General features: G+C 38.6%; 1 protein-coding gene across 3 annotated transcripts in view; it reads left to right on the top strand.

Moving 5' to 3' along the window:
- Positions 1–21,801, top strand: part of MAMDC2 (MAM domain containing 2) — a 183,668-nt gene that overhangs the window by 119,737 nt on the left and 42,130 nt on the right. Inside the window, exons 10-12 of one of the 3 annotated variants that reach the window (XM_030919306.1) lie at positions 7,822–7,915; positions 9,606–9,754; positions 14,872–15,660. In XM_030919306.1, the coding sequence (XP_030775166.1) occupies positions 7,822–7,915; positions 9,606–9,754; positions 14,872–15,051 (423 nt within the window). In that variant the 3' untranslated portion in view covers positions 15,052–15,660. Of the gene's footprint in view, positions 1–7,821; positions 7,916–9,605; positions 9,759–14,871; positions 15,661–21,801 lie in introns of those variants that run through there. The other 2 variants (XR_747924.2, XM_010362947.2) reach the window with 2 other exon arrangements.

The following is a 21,801-nucleotide window of genomic DNA, read 5'->3' as shown; positions in this document are numbered from 1 at the left end:
AATGTTTGGTTCCAAGCTATTAATTAGGGAGTGGCATCATGTCTCTCAGAATCATATTTTAAGATACCTCAAGCAAAACAGGGAAAATAAGGGGGCTGTATAATGAAATACATTCTATCAGGGATCTGGAAGGGGTGTAATGTTTCATACCTGGGTCTGCAACTGGCTGTTTTGTGAGCTGCTATCACAGGCTCTCTGGGCCTGTTCTTCATTCTAAAAAATGGCTGATTCTGTGGTCCCTTCTGGAACCTCCCCTCCCCTTACAGTGGCCTAAAGATCAGAAAATAAAGCAGATTTCGGAAATCTTTGAGTCGAGAGATTTGGATGTTTACCATCCAGATAGCAATGAAAAAATTCAGCTGTAGGCCTGTATTCTATCACAGGGTGGTCCCTAGCCCCGACCTGAAGGCTCCTGGGAGCAGAAAGACTTTCACACTGGGAAAAGCTGGAAGCTGCTTGATCTCTGCTGCTTGTGAAAGCCAAAAGTTGAATTAAATCAGATGGGTCTTTTAAAAAAGAAAAAACTAACCAGATGGGTCCTTTAAGAAAAAAAGTATTGGTCAGCTAAAAACTTATTTAAAAACACATGGCCATTCTGCCTTTTGTGGGAGATGAAGACCAAATATAGTATCTGCAGCAGGCATGCCTTTGCAATTTAGCAACTATTTCTCAAAACAGTGCTGGGTTCTAAGAATGCTAAAACCTCACACTTACTTTTCTAGATAAAGCTTCACTTAGCCTGTCTTGAGGGATTTGTAATAACTTCATCCATTTTGCCAAGTATCTCAATATTGAAATTTTTTAAAAACTCTATTACAACTTATTGTCAAACAGTTAAATGAATGCAATTATATCGTATAGTATATCTTACAGATGTGTCAATAGCATCTTAATGAAGGGCTCTGGAATTTCACTGACTGGATTATAGTAATTTTGTGAATAATTATGCCACCAACTCTGTAGCTGTCATAACCAAATTTATCTGTGCAAATGATTTCAAAAGATTTTAACCTCATCAGAAGAAAAGTTAAATTTAACTCAAAATCAAACCATCTGGGAAATTGTTGAGGTCTACCACTTACAATAAGAACTTAACTAGGTTCATTTTGTGAACACGGGTAAGTTATGATATCGTTGGCACAGGACTGAAATGTTTCTATCCAAATATAGAAGGCAATTTCTGGAAGCTATCATTTACATGCTAATTATAGCCCTAAATGGGGCCATTCAATTGGTAAAGTAGACGGTGGATGAACCCAACAATCTGGCCTACCATGTCTATCAAGCAGGCCATGGAATCCACTCTAAAAGGCAGTGAAAAAACATTTAATACAGCCAGTGTTTAGTTCTTTAACACGAACAATCCTTTTTAACTACAAAACAAAGATTTGATTTGATTTGATTTCACAGCACCCAACAAAATTTATTTCCTCCTCCTGGCAAAATTCTATTCATTATATTTGGTAGTTCTTAAACTATAACAACTCACAAAGTGAAAAGCAATAACCTTGATTATTTTAAAACCTATCTTGATTTGGTTTGAGAACATGAATTCCTGACATATCTGATTCTCTACTTTTTCTTTCCCGGGTACATTTTTTTTTTTTTTTAAGATAGGATTTCAATCTGTCACCCAGGCTGGAGTGCAGTGGTGTGATCACAACTCACTGCAGCTTCAACCTCCCGGGCCGAGGTGATCCTGCCACCTCAGCCTCCTGAGTCACTGGAACTACAGGTGTGCGCCACCTTCCCAACTAATTTTTTGTACTTTTAGTAGACAGGGGGTTTTGCCATGATGCTCAGGCTGGTCTTGAACTGGCAGCAATCTGCCTGCCTCGGCCTCCCAAAGTGTTGGGATTACAGGCATGAACCATGGCACCTGGACTCGTGGGTACTTTAATCAGGAACTTTTATGCACTTTGACAGGCCTAGGGGCAGTCTGGCCCCTTTGACTAACACAACCTTGTAGCTGGGTTTGCACACAGCAAACCTAATCAACCACCCCCCTCAAAAAAAAAAAAAAAAAAAAAAAAACTTTAGAAGAGACTTAAACTTATATACTATGAGGAGCATTTGCTCAGTGACCTTTTAGGTTCTGCTGTCTGTCATTATGTTGTTTCTAGAGAGCAGATCATTGTTTTTTTTGAAAGGGAGAAAGATGAAAATAAAGAGGAGATTCTATTGCCCTTTAATAATCACAGTTTTCTAAAGCAGGAAATTGGAACAATAAATCCTTGATAATCCAGGGGATGATTATTCAGTTTGGGTATTAGTCCATCTGCCTTGCGTTTCTGCTCCTTTACCTTTTGTTTCAGGGCTTGAGGATATTTCTTTCATTTTTTCTTTTCTTTTCTTTTCTCTTTTTTTTTTTTTTTTGAGACAGTGTCTTGCTCTGTCACGTACGCTGGAGTGCAGTGGCACCATCCTGGTTCACTACAACCTCTGCCTCCTGGGTTCAAGTGACTCTCCTGCCTCAGCCTCCTGAGTAGCTGGGACTACAGGCATGAGCCACCACGCCCAGCTAATTTTTGTATTTATGTAGAGACAGGGTTTCACCATGTTGGCCAGGCTGGTTTCAAACTCCTGACCTCAAGTGATCTGCCTGCCTTGGCCTCCCGAAGTGCTGGGATTATAGGCGTGAGCCCCTGCGCCTGGCCCATATTTCATTGCTTGTTAGAACAACCACCTGGTGATGTGTAAAGGAAGAGAAAACGAAATCTAGTCCATTTTTTGAACAGTCTTGGTCTGAGTGGAAAGAATAAATAGGTTGAAATTGACAGTGAATCCAAAAATTAGGTAACAGATCTGGTCACAATGACTTATCCTATAATCCCAGCACTCTGGGAGGCCGAGACAGGCAGATCGCTAGAGCCCAGGAGTTCAAGACCAGCCTGGGCAACAAGGTGAAACCCTGTCTCTACAAAAATACAAAAATTAACTGGGTATGGTGGTGCATGCCTGTAGTCCCAACTATTTGGGAGGCTGAAGCAGGGGGATCACTTGAGCCCAGGAGGTTGGGGTTGCAGTGAGCTAAGATCACACCACTGCACTCCAGCCTGGGCACAGAGTGAGAGTCTGTCTCAACAACAACAACAACAACAACAAAATCCAGCTCTGAAAGTGCCTAGCACAAGGACTGCACATGACAGGAATTTAGTGAGGTTTTATAATCCACACAACAGTTTTCTACTATTCTTGACCAGTGGTTCTCAGGGAGATTTTTTCCTCCAGTGGACATTTGGCAATGTCTGAAGAAGTTTTTGATTGTCACAACTTGGCAGTGATGCTGGCATCTACTGAGTAGAGGTTACAGTTGCTGCTAAACGTCCTATAATGCATAGGGCAGTCCTCCATAACAGAATTATCTGGCCCAAAACGTCAGTAGTGCTGAGGTAGCAATACTCTGTTGTGGATTTTTAAAAGCAGTATACTATGTATTTTTAGTACAATAGAGTAAGTTAAGTAATATTGTTGATCCTTCCTTGACTGTACTTAAAATTATTTCTTTGCAAATATGTTTTTACAGCTCTCCATTCACTGCCTGTTTGTGTTTCCAGTTAGTCTAGGCAGATTTCTTCAGCTATGAATATTCTCTATCAAGACAAACATTTTAAAGTATTATCAGTACCTAAGGACTGGGATCTTCAGTAGATGGAGACATTGATTTACATAAATTTAATTTGTCTCTAACTTCTAAGAGATTTGCATAAAATCAGGAATACCTTTCTAAGAGATATCACTTTACTTGGTCCCTCATCTTCTTCCCCCCTCTTTTTTTTAATTAATTGTTTTTTAGAGACAGGGTCTCACTCTGTCATCTAGGCTGGAGTACAGTGGCATGATCATGGTTCACTGCAGCCTCCAACTCCTGGGTTCAAGAGAGCTTCCCACCTCAGTCTTTCAAGTAGCTGGACTACAAGTGCACATAGCTAATTTTTAAAATTCTTTTGTAGAGATGGAGCCTCTCTATGCTGCCCAGGTTGATCTTGAACTCCTGGCCTCAAGTGATCCTACTGTCTCACCCTCCCAAAGTGCTGGGATTATATGCATGAGCCATGCTGGCTCATGCCTATATTTAATATTAATATTTAATTTAATATTTAATATATTTAATATTTAAGAGGGTATGGTACCCTCTTATATATTAATATACATTTAAGCTGTCTAAGATTTTTTCCAGTCTTAGAGATGTTCCACTTGCTTTGAAATACTGCCTAAAATGAAATAAACACTGTTTTTAAAGAAAGATCTATAAATAAACAAGAGGTTAATCCCTTCAATAATTTAGACTATGACTGATTCCCTTCTTGTCACGTTCTTAACTGGACCCAGAGGGTAACTCCTTAAGAACAGGACAAGATGTTTGACTTATTCTTTGTCCTGCCTCAACCAGGCCCACTCATCTGCTTGTCTAGTCACCAACTACTTACTCTAAAATAACCTCTCCACCTCAAGGAGCATACAAAATGTAAAACAGTGGCCCCAAACTAAGAGCTGACATGAGCAGCATTACTAACAGCCAGGTGGAAAATCCAGTGTGTTAGATCAAACAGGCTGACCTGGTTGTGTTTCTTTTGTGTGTTGGAATACTGACAGACAACTGCCAACCAAATTTGGGGCTTGAGGCCATCGTTTGAACCTAGTCAGTAGCTGACTTGGGGATCTTTTATCAGACAGAACAACACATGGTCTGGCTAATGTTCTAAGTGTGGAAAAAGCGCTAAGGTAGAACAACCTAGACGCCTGCTATTGTCCGAAACATGTTTAACATTTCTTCCAACCCACTGTGGCAATTCACAAAGTATTTGGAATATCCAAAAGGAGCCAGGGAAGTCTATCCAATAAAACTTTCAGTAATAAGGAAATGCTGCATGCCTGCTGCGTCCAATTCAGTTAACCATGAGCTACATGTGGCTATTGAGCATTTTCAATTGTGGTTTGTGTGACTGAATATATGAATTTTTAATTTAATTTAATTTTAATAGGCACATGTACCTAGTGGCTATCATAATAGACAAGATCATCTAGGAAATAATAATGACTAACTGATTATTCCACATCTTAATTGTAAACATCCTGATTCCTTTTTCTTTGTGTCAAATATAAATATAGAGGCTCGGTGCGGTGGCTCACGACTATAATCCCAACACTTTGGGAGGCTGAGGGGGCGGATGACCTGAGGTCAGGTGTTTGAGACCAGCCTGGCCAACATGGCAAAACTCCATCTCTACTAAAAATACAAAAATTAGCCGGGTGTGGTGGCACATGCCTGTAATCCCAGTTACTCGGGAGGCTGAGGCAGGAGAATTGCTTGAATCCAGGAGGTAGAGGATGCAGTGAGCTGAGATCGCATCACTGCACTCCAGCCTGGGCAACAAGAGCAAAACTCCATTCTCCCCCAAAAAATACACACACACACACACACACACACACACACACACACACGTATATATATACACACACACATATATAAACATAGAAAGAAGGGGGAAATTCTGTTTAATGCCTATAATTTTATGAGTCTAACATAATTGTTGTAAATTTGGTAAAATTTCCAGGCTTTTTCTATGTATTGTTAGATGAACTAGATATTCGTTTGTCTTATTTAGTTTTTTTCACTTAACATTATGAGAGGAATATATTTCTGTACTATGAAATAATATGCCCAAGTTATCAGATCTGACAGTGGCCAGTTTCTTAGATAATTGTGCCATAGTTCATTTATTTCCTCTATTTTAAAAATTTTGGGTGTTTGCTTGCTTGCTTGCTTGTATGGTTTTATGGTCACTATAAAATAATGCTATAGTAAACATACAAAAGCATGTTAATATTTCTCTTCTTTAGAATCCGTTACCATGCCAAATGTTTGAGTTTTATGCAGGTAATGATTTAGATGGTGAACCATTTCATTACCACATATTCATTTTAAAAAGGTACATTTTTACTATACTTGTGAAAAATAGACTTTAAAGCCGCCCCCCGACACCACATTAAAAAAAAAGCCAAGACTCTTCTCTCTGCACCACAATTAATTCAGTAAATTATGAGATGGATTAATATTCCTTCCCATGTAACAATAAAAGTTGCTGCTAAAATATAACCGCATTCAGGGCTGATGACACAGACCTTTGCTTTACAAACAGGGAATAGGTTCCCAGTAGTAAACTCTGCAAGTAAAATATTTCACATGTTCAGATCATCTCTAGAATCTTATAAACATGAGAAAATTAACAGAAGTAAATGAGAAAAAAATTTCACCTGTTTTGTTTTGCTCTTTGTATATATACACAGCTATACATCGTATATACACAGTTATACATTGTGACAAGTCCAAACTATCCTTTTTATAATTTAAAGCAATATGAATACAGTGCAGGTAAACCTTCACACATCTTACAATTAGTAATTATCCAGAAGGTCTTGGATTAAGACATTTTATATTTTGCATACTGGTAAGCTGTCACATGATCTTTACATTTCTTTTTAAATAAATTCTACATTCTAATGAATCTGATCATCAAAAAGCAAAAGAACCGTACTGAAAAAAATAATAAATTTAAGACATAACATTTTAAACTAGAGCCTAAAAAAATCAAGTGTTCTCGTTATTTGTAAGTTGGGTTTTAACTTCTGTTATATCATCCTTTGTTTGAATTAAATTTGTAATTGAGGGATTGATTGAACATGGACTAAATGAGCTTGTGCTACTTAAACGTTGTGATATATTCAAAGCAGCTTTGTAAACCACAAGTACAGTGAAAATCTAATACAAATGTTTTTAAAAGGTCTCTTAGCTCATCCTATATATGAAAAGCAGCCTTTAAAATTTGCCTAATGGAAAGAAATCCAAGACTTTTCTTTTTCTGGAACAGCAGATTTAGTAATTTATGGTATGGATTTATTTTTCCTTCACGCACAACAATAAAAATGTTTGGACTGATAAAATAACTGCATTTAGGGCTTTTATTAGTGACACCAACTGGGAACATAGATCTTTGTCTTTGGAAATGGAACATAAGCCTCCAGGTGGCAAATCATCATGACTTTGTTCACAATGTGAATGAAGCATGTTGCCAGAAACTCATTTCCAAAAAATCAATAGTGTTTGTACTGGAAATGTTTGAAAAATGCTCAGAAAACCATCAAGTCTATATGTACTTTGTGGATTATCTGGGGAAAATGTTTAAAACCTGACAGGTTTTTCTCTGTCATGCAGTTGACTTCTTGCTTTCCTCATTATTCCTGTCAATTCTTTATGAAATGCCACTGATTTCAGCATTAGTATGCACAATATATCATTATACTCTGCTCAAATATATAAGTAATTCTAGACCGGGTGTGGAGGCTCACACCTGTAATTCCAGCACTTTGGGAGTCCAACGTGGGCAGATCACCTGAGGTCAGGAGTTTGAGACCAGCCTGGCCAACTGGTGAAACCCCGTCTCTACTAAAAATACAAAAATTAGCTGGGTGTGGTGACAGGTGTCTGTAATCCCAGCTCCTCAGGAGGTTGAGGCAGGAGAATCACTTGAATCCAGTAGGCAGAGACTGCAGTGAGCCGAGATCACCCCACTGCACTCCAGCCTTGGCGACACAGCGAGACTCCATCTCAAAAATTAATAATAATAATAAAAGTAATTCCAGGGTTTTATGCAGATGGTAACCATTCTTCTTGCCACTGTGTTCTGTTGTTCATACAGACGATGAAGAGCTGTTTGTAGTTTGCTTATGCTCGTCTGCTGTGCTAAGTGAATCCCAGGTTGTTAAGAGTTTCCAGTTTTCAGTTAACAGAATTCCTGGCTTTATTTTTATGAATTTCAGGTGGTTTTCATGAGCCTATGCAAAAGTTTCTGGGACTGTGGGCTTGTAGCCCTGGATGACATTACAATACAATTGGGAAGCTGCTCATCTTCAGGTAAGACAGCAATCATTTCAGCTCTCTGTCTCTCTGGCCTCTACATACATTTCCTGTATCACTGAGAATCACATACATTTCATCTGTGCTAGTCCATCCTTTGCTTTTGTTGACAAAGTGTCTCCTGCAGAGCTGTGTAGCAGGCTTTGAAATTTAGAAATGATGATTCCAATGTAATACATGTCTTTGTGCATGTGACTTAACCCCTTTGTCCTCATTTGGAAGGGAGCTAGTGATATCTACCTGAATATTGGGAATAATACATATACATTTTCCTAGCATAAGACCTGGCACAAAACAGTGCTTTAAAAGCAAATATCTTCTACTATAATTATTACTATTACTGTTGTTTTTGTTATCTTACATGAATGTAGATTTCCAAGCAATATTGATGAAATTCTTATTTCACAGATATTTGCTAAGCATATACTTTTAAAATTTTAATAAACATTTTCTAAGTGAATTAAATGACAGTGGAACAATAGATCAAGCAATGATGATAGTAGCAAAATAAAATCATGGTAGCTAGCTATGTGTCATATATTATGTCTAATGAGAAGATGATGCATAACTCAATCCCGATCATCAGTCTGTATCTGCTAATTACCATTGCATCCTACATCATAGGACATCCATTTATTTAATACACAGGCAAATCGTGGTATCAGTCTGGCACTGGAGAATAATCTCCATGTTTATTTAATTAAAAGACAATTTGTTCTTAGTCCCTTGATTTGCCAGGCACTGCAAGGACAACCCAGGTAAAAATCGTTCCACTCAAGGCATAGAAGAATAAGGTTTCATTAACTAGTACTGTATGTAAAATAAAATGAAGTAAAACAATGATCACAAAAGAGACATATGAAACAAGCCATTTATTAGAAAAATTTGCTAAGAATCTGGATGTAGGGAGGTACAACCAAGTTTAGTCAGAGAAGTCCCCAATAAATTGGGAGGAAGCACCATTCTAATAATTATGAACGTATTGGAGATAGCATTCAAAGACATAAACATTGGATTTGGGAAAAGGAAAATAAACTTCTGGGTGGCAAAATAAGTTCTAAAATTTGATTATTGAGAACATCACATTCAAAATTATCGTTTTACACATACCATCTCATTTAATCCTCACAGACCCATGAAGTGACTACCATCAATATTCCCACATTACAGATAAGAACTCTAAGGCACAGAGAAATGAAGTCATTTGTTCCACACAGCTATGCCTCCAGGAGTCCATTTAGCACTCTCACATTCTCCCCCACCTCCAAAGCAACCATGGAGTTGTTATGAGGACACCCTTCACTCATCCAGGATTTCTGAAGAAAGTGCCTGCATTATGCCATTTTATTATTTTCCATATTTTCATGAAGGCAATATACCTCTAATTTCCAGACTTTATGAAAAGAAATTCACACAAATTCACAAGTTAGAGAAAGTTTTTTCTCAAAGTAGCCCAGTATTTTAGATCTGTATATCTGATTGTTCTCTACGTCTATGGTAGGACCCGCAGTGGAGTGCAGGCTGTAGCTGGAAGCAATGGCTCCGTGTAGGTGGGCTGCCAGTGGGGGCTGCCTCTCCATCACATGGAATATGGCCAGACAACATTCATACATGCAGAGTGGGCTGATAGCAACACAGAGTCACTGAAAGAGTCTCAGCAATTCCAACACCTGCTATTTTCTTGCAGAGAAACTTCCACCACCACCTGGAGAGTGTACTTTCGAGCAAGATGAATGTACATTCACTCAGGAGAAAAGAAACCGGAGCAGCTGGCACAGGAGGAGGGGAGAAACTCCCACTTCCTACACAGGACCAAAGGGAGATCACACTACTGGGGTAGGTGAGTTATGCCACGTGGTGCTGTTTCCTAAGGAAAGTTTCTAAAATAGCATTCTAGGAATCATTTATTGCATTTTGAAATGTATAAAATTATGTCTTGTGTCTAGAATGAAATGCACTTGTGATTCTACACACACAGGATGATTCCATATGTGCATTGAATCTCATCCTTTCTGTTTATTACACTGCTTATGTACATTGCTGCAACAAGGATCTAACAGGGCTTATAAAGTTATGCACACAAAGAAAAGAAGTTAAAAGGTCAAAGAGAGGGACAGAGTAGGGGAAAATGGTAATCTAAATAGGAGCCAGGGCCGAGGCCTAATATACCAAATGTATTGGTAGACAAAGGAAGAGGCATACAGGTTTGACTCGAAGCTTTCAGTAGCCAAAACTCATCTGTAAAACATGATTCACAGAATGAGCAGTCTACGTGGGTGGGTTGTAGGCAATGATGGGGTGCATTTTCTGTAGAAAATGTACAACTTGCAATAAAACAGAGTAAGAGTTGATCTGCTTCATATTATCAACATGTATCAGCAATTGTAAACATTGTCAGTGACAAAATGTCCTGTAGGCCATGTGTGGTGGCTCACTCCTATAATCCCAGCACTTTGGGAGGCCAAGGTGAGAGGATTACTTGAGCCCGGGAGTTCAAGACCAGCCTAGACAACATAGTGAGACTCTATCTCAACAAATTTTTTTTTTTTTAATTTAGCCAGTTGTGGTGGCGTGCACCTGTGGTCACAGCTACTTGGAAGGCTGAGGTGGGAGGATTGCTTGAGCCCAGGGGTCAGGGCTACAGTGAGCCATGTTCACGCCATTGCACCCAGTTTGGGTGACAGAGCAAGGCCCTGTCTCAAAAAATAATGAATAATAAATAAACAAAGTACCTTCCATAGAATGGATCTTTCTCACTCACATGCCCGTTTCATGTGGTATACCAACTGAATAAAAGCACAACACTTGGTCCAGAGAAGCAGAACTACTCCTGATACTAAGCTCATAGAGATATTTCCTCATGAATTCTTCTAGAGAAACCATTATGATAGTAAATATGAGGGTAATTTGCATTGTGCTGTTTCTTATGGTCTAACTCAGGGTATTCAATCTTTTGGCTTCTCTGGGCCACACTGGAAGAAGAATTGTCTTGGGTCACACATAAAATACACTAACACTAATGATAGCTGATAAGCTAAAAAATAAAAAAAAAAACTGCAAAAAAATTCTCATGTTTTAAGAAAGTTTACAAATTTGTGTTAGGCCATATTCAAAGCTGTTCTGGGTCACATGTGTGGGCTGCAGTTTGGACAAGCTTGGTCTAACTCAAGCCTGTAGAATACCACAGAACCACCTCCAGTAAAACCTGTTTGTTTAATTGGCTAAACATGGTAGAATATAATAATGAACAGCTTTATTTTTTCTATCACTCTTCAAACATAAAGATTCTCTTTTTCCCATGCCTTGGCAAATCCCTTAGCTTCCCAGTCCTGTTGAGATATTAGAACAATTAGATATTCAGGTATGTCAAAAGTCCAGTTGAAATCAAAAATTCCATTTCTCATTCAACTGAATCTTCTCTTTTTCCCTCAGCTTGGGTCTGACTCATAGTTGGGAAGGATAAAGGAAGAAACTGTCTATTCTTTCATTTTCTTTGTTTCACCTCCTCTCCTGCCCCTCATCTTTATGATGTTTTAATCAGGGAAGGTGGAAGAGGGATTAAAAGATAGGAACTTTAAAAAATATTTGGTGCTATTTAAAATGATCTCTTAGCTACTGAATGTCCTTTGTTATGACAGATGTCTAAATGCTGGCTCTTTCAGGAGCCTCTGCATCTTACCATTTCTGCCAATGTACTACTGGCTAACCCTCTGAGACCACCCCCTTCCCTTAGTACTTGTACTACAGAATACAACCCACATATATTTTCTGTTCCTGGAAATTTTTCCTTGGGTTCTTCCTAGAACAGTTGTTTCCAGCCACCTTGCTCTAGTAAGTGTCCATTTGGCCTCAATAGTGATGCACTCCTGCCTAACTAAGAAGATAGGTGGCTTGGTCCTACTGCTGACCTCTTTTTTCTTGCTGCTTCAGCAGATTCTGGGACAATGTTGCTTCGGTAAAGGATGCTGTTGAAGAGATTTAGCATTGGCCCAAAGGCAGACCAGAGGCTCACTTTCAGCACTGAGTGAAGGATGATAAGGTAGCTCCTTGTGTGTGAAGCTATCTCTGGAAAGATATCAGGATGTTAAAAATATAACTAGAAAGGCCTATATGTATTAGGACTATTCTAAAAGCTTATAACAGAAAATACAACTCAAACTGACTTAAGTGAAAAGAAAATCCTTTTTTGGACTTTGTTACGGAAAGTGACTACTGTGGGGTTAGCTTCAGGCACAGCTTGATGCAGGGATTAAAACTGTGTCCTCAGGAGCCAGTTTCTCTCTCTGTCTCTCTTTCTACCTCTTTGAGCTGGTTTTTCTGGGTTTGCTCCAATCTAGACAGGATCTCCTGTCATGGCAACACAGTGGCTGTAGCAACTGCAGTCTCATGGCCTTTCAAAAATGAATCTAGTGGAAAGTGAAAACTCAGACAAAAATACCCAAACTGAATCTCACCGGCTGTGATTGGGAATGTCTTGAGGGCATAGTACTACAAAGGTCATTTTTGATTCCCCACAAAAGTTAGTATTCTGCCTTATATACAATAGGTGCTCAAAAATGCCTATGGAGTGAATGAATGAATGAATGCAAAAATGAATAAATGAATCTATAAGCCTTCACTGACACATTTAATAATAACTAACCAATTAATTAGTGAGACCTCAGAAAATGGGATGGTAGAAAGGTATCTTTTTATTGCAAGAGGATTGAAGAAAAGAATTAATCAATTTTAGCTAGAGCCTATTGTGGTCTAGATGTTATGTGTATGTGTATTTTTCTTGAGAGAAGGTTGATAGTTTTTCTTCCTTTTGTCAGGGATAGCAGAGATCTAAGAAGAGGTACAACCAAGGAGAACTATGTTGTGGTGGACTACTACAGGGAATTCTGTGGTTAACAAAGACTGTGGAATGCCTTAGACATGGAAGAGAAGACATAGAAAAATAGTGAGCACTGAAGGGAAGGAGTCCCTGAAAAGGGCAAGGAAAGACACCAGGCCAGGTTATAACGAACCCATGAACTTAGGGCATCAGGACAACCTAAGGTTCCCATTCACCTTGAGAAAGTTACTTAAAATCTCTAAGTCTCAGTTCTGTCATCTAGAAAATGAGAATAATCATAACCACTTACCTATTTTCCTAACTTCATAGGGTGGTTGAATTTAAAAACTGAGAGGCTTTGGGATTAGACTGCCTGGGTTCAAATCTCAGTTCTACCTTTAACCTTTCTAAGCCCATTTTCTTTATCTTTGTATTAAGAATAATTAATACCTACCTCACAGACTGTGTGAGGTTTAAATGAAACAAGATATAAAACATACTTACAATAAGACCTGGCATATGACAATTAATTATTGCTCTATTATTCATTTATTCCTTCATTCAGCAAGTATCTATTGAGTGTCTACTATGTGCCAGGTACTGTTTTAGAAACTTGTGAAACACAGATGAACAAAACAGACAAGCATTCACCCTCATGGAACTTCTAGTAGAGGAGACAGGATAAATATTAAGCTTAATTATAATTATGCAGTATTTTAAAAGGCAATAATTGCTACAGAAATAAAAATGGTACAGGTGAGGGAGTTAGGGAATCGAGAGGAAAATGTGGGTAGAGTTAACTAATGTAAATAGAAGAGTCACAACGAAGCCCATTGAGAAGGTAACCTTGTAAAGAGTTGAGGTAGCTCACTAAGAGCATATCTGGAAAGCAATGTTCAGGTAGAGGAGACAGCCAGTCCAAAGCCCCATAAGTGAAAGCATGCTCAGTGTGTCCTAAGAACAGCAAGGCGGCTGCTTTAGTTATAGTGTAGTGAGCTAGGGAGAGAGTGCTAGGAAATGTACCAGAGAAATAATGGTAGGCCAGTTCATGGATGACCTTGTAATTAATTAGAAGGACTTCGGGTTTTTTTTTTTTTTTTTTTTTTTTTTTTTTTTTTTTTTTTTTGAGATACAGTCTTGCTGTGTCGCCCAGGCTGGAGTGCAGTGGCGTGATCTCAGCTCACTGCAACTTCCACCTCCCGGGTTCAAGCAATTCTCCCTGCCTCAGCCTCCCGAGTAGCTGGGATTGCATGTGTCTGCCACCATGCCCGTTAATTTCTGTATTTTTTCGTAGAGACAGGGTTTTGCCATGTTGGTCAGAATGGTCTTGAACTCCTGCCCTCAGGTGATCCATCCACCTTGGCCTCCCAAAGTGCTGGGATTGCAGGCATGAGCCACCGTGCCCAGCCAGGACTTTGGATTTCACTTTACCTCAAATGGAAAGTCATTGGAGAGTGTTGAACTTAGGAGACAAGTGATCTGATTTAGTTTTATAAGGATTGCTCAGCTACTATGTTGAGGAAAGACTGGGGGTGGAAACGAAGCAAGGGTGAAATCAGAGAGCCCTGTTAGAGGCTACTGCACATAACCCAGGTGAACTATGATGGTAAATTTGACTAGTGGATTTGACTATGATGGCACATTTGACCAGCAACTATAGATTGAACTGTGTAGTAGCAATGAGGGTGATGATAAGTGGTCAAATCCTGGATATACTTTGAAAGCCAAGCCACAGAATTTCATGGTGGATTAGATGAGTATAAAATAAACAGCAATGTTCTGAGTAGCCTGATGAAACCTCGCTTGTGTTCAAGAAACCCTTATTCTACTGAAAAATGGCAAAGTGTAAGGGTAGTGATGCTAGCATACTATTATAACTGTCTTATTTTATTATTCCTTGTTGTTAATCTCTTACTGGGCCTAATTTATAAATTAAACTTAATCATAAGTATGTATGTATAGGAAAAAATACATAGTATACATAGGGTTCGGTAGTATCAGGAGTTTCAGGCATCCGCCAGAGATCTTAGAACATATCCCTTAAGGATAAAGGGGAACTACTATAGTTTGCCAGGGCTGCCATAACAAAATATCCCAGACTGGGTGACTTGAACAATAGAAATTTATTTTCTCACAGCTCTGGAGGCTGAAGTCCAAGATCAAGATGTCAGTAGGGTTGGTTCCTTCTGAAATTTCTCTCCTTGGCTTGCAGATGGCTGCGTTCTTGCTTCACGTGGCCTTTCCTCTGTGCCAGTGCACCCCCAATATGTATCTTCTTGTAAGTTCACCAGTCATAATGAATTACAGCCCACTCTAACAGTCTCATTTTGACTTAATTACCTCCTAAAAGGTTCTGTCTCCAAATACAGTCACATTCTAGTACATGGGTTAGGGTTTCAACATACCTCTTTTGAGAAGACACAACTGAACCCACTCCCAGGATTTAGGGCAATGGGTTGAACATTGAAGGAACAGGGTAAACTCTTAAGTTAAATGACTGACAACCAAGACCTGTCCTGCTCCTCATGTAAATATGCTAAGTGAGCTTGCTTGACTGGTAGACCATGTCCTACCTTCTCCTCATAAATACATAGTCTATGAAAATCTAACAAAAGCACATATAGTAGATATTAAATTGCTCCTAGTTCTACTCCTATATTTACATTATTTCTGGGTTATGTGGACACACTTTAGCTAACACAGTATTGCTTTGTCTGAAGAAAATAATGTGGTTGTGTTTGCTTTGTCTTCTTAAAAACTTTGAAAGATGCTTCAGCTACCTCGGGTGAAACTTCAGAGCAAAAATTGAGTGCATGTTGTTATATGAATATATTGTGGAAAAATTTGAATGCATAAACTTAGTGTCTTCAACATTTATTTTGAGTGAATATTTGACACATTAAATAAAATTCTCTGGTGCACAACATAGAAAATTCTGATTTTTAAAGTAAATTTTTTCTAGGGTCTGCCTTCTTTATTCTCTATTTCATTTGCTTCAATATAGATTTTCAAAAATTTCTCAAGACACCTTCCACTTTTCTAACTAAATCTTTTACCACTTATATCTTTTTATTCCCATGTACAACTATGTAAATAAGAAAAACAAGTTTTGCTATACTGTGCCCAGGGTACCTACAAATATAGCATTAGGTTGAAGGTGTTTTGTTCTTGTTCCTGAAATTACTTTAATAACTGATTTTCTAGAGAAATATAATATCAGTGATTATTTACAGTAGTTCCTCCTTATCTGCAGGGCATATGTTCCTAGATGTCTAGTGGATGCCTGAAACCAAAAGCAGTATTAAACCCTACATACAATATATTTTTTCCCATACACACATACCTATAATAAAGTTTAATCTATAAATTATGCACACACTAAAAATGACCAATAACAGAATAACTACAATATATTATCAATTTCACAGACAGAAGATTTGTTCTTACTGTAGATCTTAGCAACCTCAGATTTTTCCTTTCCTTGTTAAGTCACAACCTTTCACCTTTTCACTTGAAGCACTTTATGGCTTCTCTTTGCCGTATCTAAATTGTCAGCATCGCTACTCTTGCACTTTGGGGCCATGATTAAGTAAAATAAAGGTTACTTGGACACAAGAACTGTGATACCATGACAGTCAATCTGATAACCAAGATGGCTACTAAGTGACTCACAGGCAGAAATGTAAACGCATGGACACATTGGACAAAGAGATGATTTGTGTCCTGCTTGGGACAGAGTGGAACAGTGGAAGATTTCATCATGCTACTCACAACAGTACATAGTTTAAAACTGATGAATTGTTTATTTCTGGAATTTTCCATTTAATATTTTTGGACCACAGCTGACTGTGGGTAACCGAAACCATGGAAAGCAAAAACATAGATAAAGGGGGCACTACTATATTGGATATTTGCCATATGTAGGCACTGTGCTGGAAATCTCAACATCCTTTCTACAACCTGTAAGGTAAGTGAAAGTTCCCATGTTTCAGAGGAGGAAGCTGAAGCTTAGGGAAGTTAAGTGCCTTTCCAGGGCTGCACAGTAGTAACTCGTAGAGCAGAGACTTAATCTCACATTTGACTGGGTTCTAATGGCTATATATTCTGCCTACACTGCCTCACTAGGGTTTCCGAACCTACATGCTACCAAGAGACCACACATGACCTGGAACAGCTGTGACAACTTACACATGAAAAGCACAGTTTTTCTAAACCAAAGACCCTTCACACCAAAGCAGAGCGTCTTCTTCTAGAAAATACAATGATTGGTATTTTGGAACATTCCTAGAAATTGATCCAGCAGAAAACATCTAAACTTTTTCTGATCTATTTCTAGTGTCTGTACAACAATGTTGTATGTGTAACCCCAGGGTGTAGCCCACACACTTATGATGTATCCTAAATGCCACAAAGGAGTGGTTTTCCTTTGTCCTAGCCTCTAATGGTGTAAGCTCGATATGGCTGATGTACTGGCACTCAGATTGCAATGTGACAAGGGTTATTGTCTCAATCCATTTTGTGCTGCTATAACAGAATGCCTGAGATTGAGTAATTTATATGGAACGTAAACTTACATCCTTACAGTTCTGGGGGCTGGAAAGTCTAAGATCAAGGTTCTGACATCTAATGAGAGCCTTCTTGCTACATTATCCCATGGTGGAAGGGGCAGAGAAGAGGGTGAGGGAAAGAGAAAGAGGGAACCAAACTCATACTTTAATAAGGAACCTACTCCCATGATAATGGCATTAATCCATTAATAAGGGCAGTGCCCCCATGACCCAAACATCTCCCATTAGGCCCTTCCTTTCAACACCGCTGCACTGGGGGATCAAGTTTCCAACTCACGAGTTTTGGAGTTGCCATCCAAATCATGGCAGGTACACATTCAAACATTAATGCATAAACAAATGAAGGTTCCTCTAAAACATGCACTTATTTGTTAAAATCACCAGCATCAGAAGCTACATGTATATAAGAATTAAACCTCTCGTAACTGAGAGCAATCAGAAATGGTATATAGTCCAGGATCCCTAGGATCTTGTTCTATTCCATATTTCCTGAATACCCACTATGCATTATACATTAAATAATTGCCCCAGAGTTATAATAAGTAATAAGGGTTAAGTCCTAGAGATAATGAAACCACACAGCAAGCTCTCCTTGTGGATATCTTAAAGGATGAGTGTGAGTTCATCAAGAATGGTAGGGAGGAAGGAAGCATTCCAGGATGAGGGAATGGCTGGTGTGAAGTATGGAGCCATTAAACAGTGTGGCAGCTTTCGAAGAACTGTAAGTGACTAGGCTGGCATAGAGAATATTGTCACCCAGGATTGCCAACAAAGTGAAGTCTAAAATACAGGCTTTTTTTGTGCAACATTGAAAGTTTTGTTTTAATATTTCCAAAGATTATCAACTTACAACCTTCAGACTAAGAACACTTATCATAGGAAACATTGGTTAAGATGTTATTGTAAAAAATGTATTTACTTAAAATTAAATGTACCCACCAACTTTATCAAAATTACCCAAGACATTGGAGATCTATCTCTAGCTAACATATCAATACTAAAATGAGGTGGGGCCCGGCATGGTGGCTCACACTTGTAATCCCAGCACTTTGGGAAGCCGAGGCGGGCGGATCACGAAGTCAGGATATTGAGACCATTCTGGCTAATGTGGTGAAACCCCGTCTCTACTAAAAACACACACACACACACACACACACACACACAAATTAGCCAGGTGTGGTGGCGGGCACCTGTAGTCCCAGCTACGCGGGAGGCTGAGGCAGGAGAATGGCATGAACCTGGGAGGCAGAGCTTGCAGTGAGCTGAGATCATGCCACTGCACTCCAGCCTGGGCAACAGAGCGAGACTCGGTCTCAAAAAAATAAATAAATAAAATGAGGCATAAATTTCCTCAAAATTAGGAACACAACTAAGGCATTTGTTTCTACAAATCAAAGAAAAAACAAAACTTAAAATCTAGTGCAAAAACTAAATATTACATTTCAAACTCCTAGCCAGAAGATATATGCTCCTATAAAATTCCACCCAGAATGGGCACAGTGTGTAGAAAGATGAAGAAAAATAATTATAGACCTCTTTTTCTAGCAAAAAAACAAAAACAAAAAAATACACTAGAGATCACTGTGTACTCTGGCTATAACACACCTGAAAATGCAAGAAAAAAGGATAAATGGATAAAATATTCTTTTTTTTTACATTAAATTCTGGGATGCAAGTGCAGAACATGCAGGTTTGTTACATAGGTATACATGTGCCATGGTGCTTTGCTGCACCTATCATCCCATCATCTAGGTTTTAAGCCCTGCCGGCATTAGATATTTGTTCTAATGCTCTCCCTTCCCTTTCCCCCTACCCCCCGACAGGTCCTGGTGTGTGATGCTCCCCTCCCTGTGTCCACATGTTCTCATTGTTCAACTCCTGCTTATGAGTGAGAACATGCAGTGTTTGGTTTTCTGTTCCTGTATTAGTCTGCTGAGAATGATGGTTTCCAGCTTCATCCATGTCCCTCCAAAGGACATGAACTCATTCATTTCTATGGCTGCATATTATTCCATGGTGTATACGTGCCACATTTTCTTTATCCAGTCTATCATTGATGGGCATTTGGATTGGTTCCAAGTCTTTACTATTGTAAATAGTGCTGCAATAAACATATGTGTGCTTGTGTCTTTACAGTAGAATGATTTATAATCCTTTAGGTATATGCCCAGTAATGGGATTGTTGGGTCAAATGGTATTTCTGGTTCTAGATTCTTGAAGAGTTGCCACACGGTCTTCCACAATGGTTGAACTAATTTACACTCCCACCAACAGTGTAAAAGCATTCCTGTTTTTCCACATCCTCTCTCATCTGTTGTTTTCTGACTTTTTAATGATCACCATTCTAACTGGCATGAGATAGATAGTATCTCATTGTGGTTTTGATTTGCATTTCTCTAATGACCAGTAATGATGAGCTTTTTTTCATGTTTGTTGGCCATATAAATGTCTTCTTTTGAGAAGTGTCTGTTCATATCCTTCAGCCACTTTTCGATGGGGTTGTTTTTTTCTTGTAAATTTGTTTAAGTTCATTGCAGATTGTAGATATTAGATGTTTGTCAGATTGATAGATTGCAAAAATTTTCTCCTAGTCTGTAGGAATACTCTGATGACACTTTCAGCTCTTTAGTTTAATTAGATCCCATTTGTCAATTTTGGCTTTTGTTGCAATTGCTTTTGGTGTTTTAGTCATGAAGTCTTTGCCCATACCTATGTCCTGAATGGTATTGCCTAGGTTTTCTTCACGGTTTTTATGGTTTTAGGTTTTACATTTAAGTCTTTAATCCAACTTGAGTTAATTTTGTATAAGGTGTAAAGAAGGGGTCCAGTTTCAGTTTTCTGCATATGGCCAGTCAGTTTTCCCAGCAACACTTATTACGTAGGGAATCCTTTCCCCATTGCTTGTTTTTATCAGGTGTGTCGAAGATTAAATGGTTGTAGATGTGTGGTGTTATTTCTGAGGCCACTGTTCTGTTCCATTGGTGTATATATCTGTTTTGATATCAGTACCATGCTGTTTTGGTTACTGTAGGCTTGTAGTATAGTTTGAAGTCAGGTAACGTGATGCCTCCAGCTTTGTTCTTTTTGCTTAAGATTGTCTTGGCTATACAGGCTCTCTTTTGGTACCCTATGAAACTTAAAGTAGTTTTTTTCTAATTCTGTGAAGAAAGTCAATGGTAGCTTGATGGGAATAGCATTGAATCTATAAATTACTTTGGGCAGTATGGCCATTTTCATGATATTGATTCTTCCTATTGATAAGCATGGAATTTTTTTTCCATTTATTTTTGTCCTCTCTTATTTTCTTGAGCAGCAGTTTGTAGTTCTTTTTAAAGAGGTCCTTCACATCCCTTGTAAGTTGTATTCCTAGGTATTCTATTTTCTTTGCAGCAATTGTGAATGGGAAGTTCAGTCGTGATTTGGCTCTCTGCTTGTCTATTATTGGTGTATAGGGATGCTTGTGATTTTTGCATATGGATTTTGTATCCTGAGACTTTGCTCAAGTTGATTATCAGCTTAAGGAGTTTTGGGGCTGAGACAATGGGGTTTTTAAAATATATAATCATGTCATCTATAAACAGACAATTTGACTTCCTCTCTTCCTGTCTGAGTACATTTTATTTCTTTCTCTTGCCTGATTGCTCTGGCCAGAACTTCCAATACAGTGTTGAATAGGAATGGTGAGAGAGGGTATCCTTGTCTTTGCCAGTTTTCAAAGGGAATGCTTCCAGCTTTTGCCCATTCGGTATGATACTGGCTGTGGGTTTGTCTTAAATAGCTCTTATTATTTTGAGGTATCTCACATGAATACCTAGTTTATTGAGAGTTTTTAGCATGAAGGGGTGTTGAATATTATTGAAGGCCTTTTCTCCATCTATTGAGATAATCATATGGTTTTTGTCACTGGTTCTGTTTATGTGATAGATTACCTTTATTGATTTGTATATGTCAAACCAGCCTGGTGTCCCAGGGATGAAGCTAACTTGATTGTGGTGGATAGGCTTTTTGATGTGCTGCTGGATTTGGTTTGTCAGTATTTTATTGAGGATTTTTGCATCGATGCTCATCAGGGACATTGGCCTGAAATTTTCTCTTTTTGTTGTTTGTCTGCCAGGTTTTGGTGTCAGAATGATGCTGGCCTCATAAAATGAGTTAGGGAGGAATCTCTCTTTTTCTATTGTTTGGAATAGTTTCAGAAGGAATGGGAACAGCTCCTCTTTGTACCTCTGGTAGAAATCAGCTGTGAATCCATCTGGTCCTGGGCTTTTTTTTTGGTTGGTAGGCTATTAATTACTGCCTCAATTTTAGAACTCATTATTGGTCTATTCAGGGATTCTACTTCCTCCTGATTTAGTCTTGGGAGGGTGTATGTGTCCAGGAATTTATCCATTTCTTCTAGATTTTCTAGTTTATTTGTGTAGAGGTGTTTATAGTATTCTCTGATGGTAGTTTTTATTTCTGTAGAATCAGTTGTGATATCCCCTTTATCATTTTTTATT

This window comes from Rhinopithecus roxellana, chromosome 16, assembly GCF_007565055.1.
Source record: "Rhinopithecus roxellana isolate Shanxi Qingling chromosome 16, ASM756505v1, whole genome shotgun sequence".
NCBI lineage: Eukaryota > Metazoa > Chordata > Mammalia > Primates > Cercopithecidae > Rhinopithecus > Rhinopithecus roxellana.
This window is presented reverse-complemented; position numbering and strand designations above follow the sequence as displayed.